This window comes from Sinocyclocheilus rhinocerous, unplaced genomic scaffold (genome assembly GCF_001515625.1).
Source record: "Sinocyclocheilus rhinocerous isolate Xijiao unplaced genomic scaffold, SAMN03320098_v1.1 scaffold99, whole genome shotgun sequence".
In the NCBI taxonomy this organism is placed as follows: domain Eukaryota; kingdom Metazoa; phylum Chordata; class Actinopteri; order Cypriniformes; family Cyprinidae; genus Sinocyclocheilus; species Sinocyclocheilus rhinocerous.
Genome location: NW_015670981.1, coordinates 1,185,869 through 1,196,466, shown reverse-complemented (window position 1 = coordinate 1,196,466; position 10,598 = coordinate 1,185,869). Strand labels below are relative to the sequence as shown.

The following is a 10,598-nucleotide window of genomic DNA, read 5'->3' as shown; positions in this document are numbered from 1 at the left end:
ATCAAAAAAACACTGATAAAAGCATATATACCCGCACTTTATTGGTATTTAAATAGTATATGTTTATGTTGAACTTGATTCTTGAACAGATGGCGCTGTATTAAGCAGTATATAAAAAGTGTTTCTGTTGCTCATGAAAACGTTTCTGAAATGTCTGTGTATTTGACAGATATTGCATTTTATTCACTTAATCTGTGATAGAGTGTGCGAACACCGCGAGAGCGTCACTACCGGGAGCAGAAAGTGTCCGACTTGACGTCTCCGCTTTCAATTCTGCCCCCGACTGCAAGCGGCTACTCTCACCGATCAGTCTGCGCAGCACTGCATGAAGTCGAACACACCTAACGACTGCTCCCAAGATTGGAAACTTTACATATGAACAGTGATTAGTTATGAAAAATATTTGCTGCATATTTAAATGACAGTTTGTCTGTGGGTAGAAACTATATAAGAATTATATAATCATTATACAGGACAGTAGTACATCTGATATATGAAAATTTGTTTTTATATAATATTTTTATTATTAATATTTCTGTATTTTTTAAATGTAATAATATTTTTAAATGTAATAATATAAAAATTCATAAAATAAACATGTCAGATTATTTAATAAATCAATAAATAAAAATGTATGTTGTTTAAATCAGTCAAGTTTAACACATAGTGTCATTATTTGAGTAAGTAGATAGTAATATTAAATGTTCATTAGTAAGTAATTATTTCTTGGCGCTGCTTACACATCATTCTTATTCACACTGTAATTATATTTATAAAGACATTCAATGTCTTTAATATAGAGACTTGGGGTAAAATGCTTTTCAGATGTCAAACCGGATGTCATTTTCTTTTCTTTATTTTTGTTTGAGAAAAAAAATGAGTAAATTTGTCTTGCCTTTTACACAGGACTAATATAAACAACAGCATATTCCACATTCAGAAAAAAGTAAATTTACCTGCTGTATGAAAGTATTTTTGCCATTTTCCAACACCTTTCCCTTTTTTCCCCTTCATAGCACTCTAATCCTGGGCATGCTGGGCCCTTCCCTGTGGCGTCGCTACACAACATTAGTGCTGCCAACCCCACCAGTCCCACCAGTGCCAGTATGGCCAATGCCCACATTCACCGTGGCCCCACTAGTCCTGTTGTCGCCCCCATAGAGCTCATACCATCAGTCACTAACCCCGAAAACTTGCCCTGCCTGCCTGACATCCCTCCCATTCAGGTAACTTTACTATTGCATTTTCTTAGACTAAATGTCAGATGATTAGATGTTGTGGTATGATTTAGTGGTTATACTCTTATTGGTTATAGATCTGGCCTGGTAACCCAAAGGTTGTAAGTTCAAACCCCAGAAAGCATGATCATGAGGATACAAATCTAATAATTGGGTGGAAATGTAATAAAGGAACTAAATATAATAACTTTTGAGTCTAAATGCAATAAAGGATCTAAACATAATTACGTTAAGGCAACGAGACAAAGACAATCCCTATGCTTGGATCTTCAATTATTGTTCTTCACATAACAGACGCTTCCTTAACTGAAGCAAAATGAAACAAAGCTGAACTGATTTAGAGCTCACGTGTTGCAAAAACAATTTTTGTTTTTGTAATTTTCAGCTTGAAGATGCCGGCTCGAGCACACTGGATAACATACTCAGTCGATATATTTCTGCTAGTTCATATCTTGCTGTTGGCCCCACCAATCCCTCACCGGGACCTTCTACACATTCCCCAGGATCATCAGGTACTTTCTTGGTGAATTTTTGACATGAATTGTTTGGCTTCCAAATGTTCATATCAGTTAGCAAGCATTTAAATAATGTCAAGAAATATTCATGCAGATTAGCATTTGGTATGTACAATATTTATATGCTTAAATATGCCATACTCTCAGTGCTGTATGCATAAACTCCTGCCCAACCGACCCGGGTTCCAAGGCTGTGCTAGTTACCTGGCACCGTTAATGCCTGCTCAGTGCCTCTGGTTCCGTATGGCAAAGTCCCCCATCCAACCATATGCACCAACCCTGGGGCTCAGGCTGCATTAGCCCCCTAGCATTAGTGCCATATGCTGCTTCACCACACAACCTCATGTGCCAATATCACCAACAACTTCAGCTAGCATATATATATATATGCATTTCACCATTATTGTCCTGATCACAATTATTTGAAATGACCATGATTGCTGTGCACCAGAGTTATTGTTAACTAAAACTATTGAAAATCATTTTCAGTAATTGAAGTAAAATAACATAATTATTGGATGAAAAAAAAACTGAAATAAGTTTAAGTAGAAGTACAAAAAAATGCTAAAACTGCTAAAAATAGCTGCAAAATAAATAAATAAAAGAAAATGACAAAGCACAACAAATTTACTGAAATTGATATAAAAACTGAAAATATAAAAACAAAAGCAAATTTACAATAGTAATAAATACCGTTATATTACAGAAATATTAACACTGTTGTGCACTTTATGTTCCAAATAAGGACATTTTAAGGGAAAATTGGTTGATAACCGGTAATGTTTTACTTTTTCAAATTAAGCCAACCCACACAGAAGATTTAAAGGAAATGTTTTAAACATTTTTAATATTTAAAATATTATTCATATCATTTTTTTTTTTTTTTTTACAAAGCCTTAAATTAAATCATATATTTGTAAATGATTTATATGATTCAAAGTGAATACGTAAGTTCGTTAAATGCAATTTCTTATGACACTTAATTAATCCAGAATTTCATGGTCATGTTAGCAATAAGCGTCGGAATATATTAAGTTGATTATTTAGCAGTTTTACAAAATTCTAATTAATTCTGCATTTTGTGGCTCTTGGAAATCGACAGAATATGCATTATTAAAACTTAGACTCTTGTATAATTCAAGTTGGTTTTTGCCCTCAGCTATAACAGTGTCTGCTAACTTGTTAATTTTCTAAAGATTTAATTATTTTAACACTCTCTCTAGGTTTATCTAATTCTCACACTCCAGTTCGTCCATCCAGCACGTCAAGCACAGGCAGTCGGGGCAGGTCAGCATTTGCATTCTTTACCTCACAGTCATTTATGGTTTAAAGACATTGTTGTTTCTGTTCTTGAAGTAATATTACTTGCAGTAATATCACCAGTTGTTAATTATAGCTTAGAAACTGTGTATCCGAACGAAGAGAAATTGCATGAAAAATTATTTGTGTCTTCTGTGTTTGCTTATGTGTGTGTGTTTAGTTGTGGGTCAGCTGGTAGACCTGGAACAGGGAACACGACAGTGGATCAGGTGAAGGTCAAACAGGAACCGGGAGTTGAGGAAGAATGTAGCTATTCTGGAGCAAACGTCAAAACAGAACATTCTAAAGATGGCAGACGGAGTGCTTGCATGGTATTTACCTTCAGCTTACAGTTTCTTTCCCTTATTTAACCACTTTGGACCCTTTTTTATTGTGAGACAGCACAGTTTTGGTATATGCAGTTACACTTTATTTTGTGTTCTTGTAACAGTATAATCACACAAATAAGCACAGAGTAATTTTAATTAACATGTACCTACAATAGGATTACATATAGGGTTTGGTTTAGGGTTTGTTGCTTGTAATTATGCACTAGATTACTAAGTAAATACATGTAACGTGTGACAAGGATACTGTAAAAGAGATTATTTGCAAGGAAAATTAGCCAAAAACGTAGCCTAAGTTAATTGAGAATGAAAGCATGACTTTTGCCTGTATTATCTTCCTTCATGCCCTTTACAATAAAATCTGAATAACAAGTTTCTTTTTCCCTTCTGGGTCCCAAGAGATACAGTTTAATATAGTTTGTTTCATATTGTACAATGTCTGTCTTTTGTTGTTCTTCTTCTTCCTCAAACCAGATGAGCAGCCCAGAAGGAAGCGTGACTCCCCCTCTTCCCGTCCTCGGCTCCGTGTCCACCGGTTCAGTCCAGGACATTTTAAGAACACTTGGTGAAAATATTAAATCTGAACCACAGAGCAATCAGCTCTCATCCTGTACGAACCCAAACTCCAGCGCACCTTTAACCAATGGGACCACCGAGTCAAATGGTAGTCAGCAGGGGAACACCGCTAACGCCAACAACCAGACCACTGTAGGAAAAGAAGACGACCCGAATGAGGACTGGTGTGGCGTGTGTCAGAATGGAGGTGAACTGCTGTGCTGTGATCGCTGTCCTAAAGTCTTCCACATGACCTGCCATATCCCAACACTCAAATCTTCTCCCAGGTAAAGAATGTGGCTTTATTTATACAGATGATGCAACGCATTCAGTTTGGCCTTAATGGTGTTATTCTGTAGTACATCTGAGCTGGTACCCGAAAGGTTTTAGGTTTGAACCCTACAAGGTGCAAACCGTGAACTATTAGCAATGTGTTCTTGAGCACGATGGAGACTGTAAGCTGATTGTATTTATTTACATCTTTTCATTTACTTATCATAAGTGACTAGTATTTTATTTTATTTTAAGATGTCATCTGTAGCATTTCTAATTATAAATAACTAGTTTATTTGTATTTTTTAAATGATTTATTATTATTAAATTAATTATTTTAGTTTTATTTTAAAATTATTTTATTTTAATGTATTTTATTATTTATTTTTGAATTATTAATTTATGTATTCAGTGTATTTTTAATTAATTAAATTATTATTATTATTATTATTTGGTTTTTAAAATGCCACCAACGGCATATTATTTTATTTAAAATTTTACATGCCATGATAGCATTTCTATTCATAAATGACTAGTGTTATTTTATTGTATTTTATTTGGAACACCAATGACAAATTGTCATAATTTTCTAAGATTCTACCAGTAGCATTTCAAAACACATAATCTGTCTTAGCAATCGAGTTGGCGCATATGGTGGAATGAAACCAAGGGTACTGACCACACATTTACAGGCCAATGGGGTTAGCATAGCCTTAGTCCCCTGGTTGGTATAATATAAATTTTAATTGTAAATTTAAAATTAATTTAATTAATTATTTTATTTTCCTTTTTGCACAACTTGTTATATCTTGCACTTATACTTAACTCAGGTAAACAAAATGAGTACAGAAATAAATAACTGGCCAATTTGTTTAGCCAGTCATAACAGAGAGGTCATTTACATATTGTGGTCATAAAAGTTCAGTAGCATAGCAGCTTGTAGGTCAGCGAGAGGGTGGAAAATATTCTTGAAAACCTAAATTACGACTGTTTGTGGTGCCAGAAACTTTGACTAATATTTCATATTTAGGATAAACAAGCATTTATGATCTGTTCCCTTTAGGTTTTAAGACTTTAATTCCTGATTTTTGTGTGTTAAATTATGTGTTGTACCTTCTTTCTGCTGCAGTGGAGATTGGATGTGCACCTTCTGCAGAAGTCTCACAAATCCAGAGATGGAATACAACTGTGATGACGATCCACCTAGTAAGAAGGACAAGAGTGAGATGGCAATGAGTCCGGAGGACCAGAGAGTGAGTCACACTGAGAATCAAGTCAAGTCACCTTTTCTGTCAATATGGGGTGCTGTGTGTACATTAATGAGGAAAAAAAATTAACTTAAATTATTTTAGCAAATGGCTGCAATATAACAAAGAGTGAAAAATTTAAGGGGGTCTGAATACTTTCCGTACCCACTGTATATAGTGCTTCATACAATACAGATCTAGTTGACATGGTCTGCGCTGACATTCAGGGCTGCAGAGGTCATCTTTAGGTGCTGATCCACCATCTGGTCTGAATATGGACTGGATCTGGGTGGCTACAGTGACCTCGGAATATTAGCGTCGATGTCATTCTTCTTACGGTGTAACGAGTACATCGGGTGTTATGGGAAGTGTTCCTGGTTCCGGTTGACCTAATTAATGCAGCCTAACAATCCTTTAACAGATTTGAATTATAGAAATGTGATAGTGTGTTATGTGTAAGCCAGGTTAAAGAGATGGGTCTTTAATCTAGATTTAAACTGACAGAGTGTGTCTGCCTCCCGAACAAGGCTAGGTAGATTGTTCCAGAGTTTGGGTGCTAAATAGGAAAAGGCCCGCAGTTGATTTTGATATTCTAGGTATTTATCAACTATATTATCAAATGGCCAGAGTTTTGAGATCGCAGTAGACTTGAAGGACTATAATGCGATATGAGCTCGCTCAGGTACTAAGGAGCTAAACCATTCAGGTCTTTATAAGTAATTAGCAAGATTTTAAAATGTATACGATGTTCAATAGGGAACCAGTGCAGAGTAGCTGCTGCATTTTGGACCAGCTGTAGTTTTAAGCGTGCAGAGCAACCACCCAATAAAGCATTACAATAATATAACCTAGAGGTCATGAATGCATGAATTAACATTTCTGCATTTGACATTGAGAACATAGGTCATAATATATAGATATATTTTTAAGATGGAAAAATGCGGTTTTACAAATGGATTTGAACCATGCCAATTCACTTCCACTAATGCCAACATAATTTTGTAGTCTACTCAAAAGAATGTTGTGTTCGATACTAGTGTCAAACACAGCACTAGGATCCGGTAGCACTAATAAAGAAATACAACCACGGTCGGATGATAAAGAGTAGGTCATTTGTAACTCTGATGAGAGCAGTCTCAGAACTATGATACGGTCTAAATCCTGACTGGAAATACTCACAGATATAATTTCTCTCCAAGAAGGAACAAAGCTGAGAGGATACCGCCTTTTCTAGTATTTTTGACAGAAAAGGGAGATTTGAAATCGGTCTGTAATTAACTAATTCTCTAGGATCAAGTTGTGTTTTTTTAATGATAGGCTTAATAACAGCCAGTTGGAAGGATTTTGGGACATATCCTAATGACATTGACAAATTAATAATATTCAGAAGAGGATCTATGACTTCTGGAAGCAAACAAACAATCATAGTCAGAAAATGAGTGAAGTATGGGGAGCACATAGTACGTTACCGCTAATTGGTAGATAAATTGCTTTTATGAAGACTGCTTTTATGATTTAATTTATCCCAATACTTCATACCAGACACTATATAATGTAATATAACATAAATTACATACAGTATATTGTGAGACAGTAATGATGTTTGGCTCTAAAATGTGAACATGAGTGACCCAGCAATCAGATATGATCTATAAACCACCGCCTCAATTTCTCAATGCACAATTGCAGATTTTTCATGTTTCTTCTTCTCTCCTCTTCCTGTATTTTTAGCGTTGTGAGCGCTTGCTGCTGCACGTGTTTTGTCATGAGCTCAGTACAGAGTTTCAAGAGCCTGTTCCTGCATCGGTGAGTTTCCATCAGGCCCACAATATCCTCTTTTCCCATAAATGCAGACATTTCTGATGAAGTGTTCTTAAAGATGTGTAATTGGACCATTGCTCAGTATGAGCGGCAATATTTAATTGCTGCCTCTCTGCAAGGTCATTAACACTATTGCAGTAAAGCTTCTAAAATAGTAACCACTCACATGTGCATCTGTAGTGACTCCAGTCATCTGTTTTCAAACATGCATTGAGCCTCTGGGCCATTTCCTGCTGTTATTTGTCATAGCAGGATTATGATTCTTATGTAATTACATTACTGCAATAATGCATCAGGCTGACGGGTAATAACAATGATTTTGTAATTTCATTGGATTTCGTATTGTATACCCTCTCACTTTGCTCTTTCGAGACTACTTCACTTCTTTCTGTAGAGCATGGCTCTGTTCTAAAACCTAGTGGGCTGTCCTGCTGTCTACATGGGGACCTGCCTTCTAAGGCAGAACAAATGATGTCATTGTTGTCAGATTTTATTACTGATATGAAATATGTTATTTAAATGGCACATCGATAAACAGATTTCTGTCTTTCCTTAGTCATAATATATAGAAGCTGTACTTGCATGAATGGGGTGGGCACTAAGGTGGCCGCCAAATAAAATGACTTTCCTTACAAGGGATACTTGGACAGAACAGGGTTCCTCAAATCTTGCCCTGGAGGGCCAATGTGCTGCAGAGTTTAGCTCCAACCCTGATCAAACTCACCTACCCGTGATTTTCTAATGATCCTGAAGACATTGATTAGCATGCTCGGGTGTGTTTGATTAGGGTTAGAGCTAAACTCTGCAGGAAAGTGGATCTCGTGGGCTAGATTTGAGGATCCCTGCTCTAGAAAATCTAGATATCAGGCAAGGCTCTAAGCATACACAACTAGAGAGTGAAATTTAAAGTTGAGATAGTGAATTGGTGGGTTTTTGTTAAATGTGAGCCAAAATCATCACAATTAAAAGAACCAAAGACTTAAACTACTTCACTCTGTGTGCATTGAATTGATTTAATACACGAGTTTCACAATTTTAGTTGAATTACTGAAATAAATGAACTTTTCCACGACATTCTAATTTATTGAGATGCACCTGTACTCTTGAAATGTTTGTTTTTTTAATCAATCAATTTCCCTTTTGAGCTGAGCAGAGTTATTATTTATATACTGTTATAGTATTAATATTTTTCAATTGGCTTTGATTTTTCAATTTTCATTCTAAATTTAGTTTTGGTAATTTTATAATGTGCTTTTGTCATTATTTGTTTCTATTTGACTTTTATTTTTATTTCTGATTTGGGTTCGTTATTTTAGTACTTTAACTTAATTATAGTTAGTTGCCAAGGTAACATTTCTAATTTGTACTTTTTGTTTTTAATTTAATATTTGTTTTATTTCAGCTTCATTTCAATTATTGAAAATTATTTTTAATAGTTTTAGTAATTTTATCATGTGCTTTTGTCATTTTTTTCATGTTTCTACTTGATTTTTGTTTCAGTTTTAGTTTAGTACTTTTAGTACTTGATCTTGTTTTATTTCCTTATAACTTTCTAGTTTCTAATGTTTAAGTTTTTAATGTAACATTTTATTTTAGCTTCATTTCAATTAATGAAATAAATTTTTTATGACTTTGGTTTTAGCTGGATCAGAGAAAACGGCTTGCTGCAATGCATTATGGGCCTAAACTACAATGCTACCTCTGCTTTTGACTAATACTGATAAACAAAATCATAATAGTGCTTTGTAATTAGGATGCACATACACCTAATACTGCATACCTAAAAATGTTGAGTCAATGTTCAGATTATTTGGTTTTGGAAGATATCCCCATGTTCAACATTATAGTTTTAATGCTGAAGCCTTGATTTCTCTCCAGGTACCCAATTACTATAAAATAATAAAGCATCCGATGGATTTGACGTTGGTCAAACGGAAACTGCAGCGCAAACATCCTCTGCATTACAAGAGCCCTAAAGAGTTTGTGTCCGACGTACGCCTGGTCTTTAGCAATTGTGCCAAATTTAATGAGGTGAGTTCGGGGCATGTCCTTAACCTGTGTGGGGGTGGGATGGGATGTTGCATGTAAGAAATGGGTATTTGGAGAGTATGAAAATACACTAAAGCAACACAGCATGAACATGTGATGGATTGCATGTGTTTACTGCCTCATGGTCACCAGTACTAACTATTAAAAGAATGGTTTCAGTCAAGCTGAGCATTAATCAGCGGCTGGATGTTGAGCTTGTGTTTGTCATAGGGCTAACCCACTTTGTGATGTTTCACGCCGTTGAAGGGATGTTTATTTAATGTTGCACACAGTGTTTTTCTATAATACATTTGATTATTGTTCAGTATTTTTATTTGAACAATAAAAATGACAATCAAATGCATGATAGGCATGTCAGTTTTGCAGTCATTCACTCTTTCTGACATTCATTCAAGACCCCATGAAGCAAACGTGACGATTGAAAGTTTATGTATTTCCTGTTGATAACAGAAGTTTGGGTGGGTTTTTATTTTTGTATTTTTTTTAAATGGCCAACATGCTTTAATTTCATGTTTTGCTAGACACAACAAGGAATGTTCTAAAAAGCGAGTTAGTTTTGTCAGCTTTTTGCACTAGCATCATATTGGTAACTTTAAAGCAAACATACATGGATTAAAAGCCACAAACCTATCATTTCGATTTCATGGGGTCTTTAAAGTGTGTGTGTAAAGTGTACATGTTAAGTGACTGTGAAACTGTAAAATAAAACTAAATGGCTCTGATGCATTCAAACTCGCATCCCATGTACACAACTTATTTGATTTCAGTTTTACGTACCTTAGAAAATGTTATTTTAGTCTCATTGAGATACAATTAGAGTTTTCATTAATATTTTAAATCCATTTTTATTTTTATATTTTAGTTAAAGTTTTAATAATTTTGTCATTTTTAGTAGTTTGTTGTAACGAAAATGGATTTAGTTTGTCAACTATAATAACCCTGCTAAGTTATGTTTGACATCATTTTTTACAATTTAGTTGATTAGGAAATTTTTGAATGTTGTTGCGTGCTATTGACAGCAAATCTCAGTCATGCCAGTAATTTTACATCTGCCATTTTAAATGCAGTGGCAATACATGAATCAAATTAAAGATGTGATCATTAAACGCTGGATATTATAAAGATTTTTCGGCTTCTATTTTACCGAAGGATGTGTACGTCCACTTCAGGTATTTCAGTGGATGGAATTGATCTGTTTGGGTTCATCACGGTGGCCACAGTATGCTTGAAATGTACAAATAGGGTGTTTGTTGT

At 35.0% G+C, this 10,598-nt stretch overlaps 1 protein-coding gene across 1 annotated transcript in view; it reads left to right on the top strand.

Moving 5' to 3' along the window:
* Positions 1–10,598, top strand: part of LOC107734526 (E3 ubiquitin-protein ligase TRIM33) — a 33,999-nt gene that overhangs the window by 21,732 nt on the left and 1,669 nt on the right. Inside the window, exons 11-18 of the mRNA XM_016546502.1 lie at positions 1,017–1,226; positions 1,624–1,750; positions 2,977–3,040; positions 3,234–3,384; positions 3,874–4,241; positions 5,357–5,480; positions 7,206–7,280; positions 9,174–9,326. Coding sequence (XP_016401988.1) covers positions 1,017–1,226; positions 1,624–1,750; positions 2,977–3,040; positions 3,234–3,384; positions 3,874–4,241; positions 5,357–5,480; positions 7,206–7,280; positions 9,174–9,326 — 1,272 coding nt within the window. The remainder of the gene's footprint in view (positions 1–1,016; positions 1,227–1,623; positions 1,751–2,976; positions 3,041–3,233; positions 3,385–3,873; positions 4,242–5,356; positions 5,481–7,205; positions 7,281–9,173; positions 9,327–10,598) is intronic.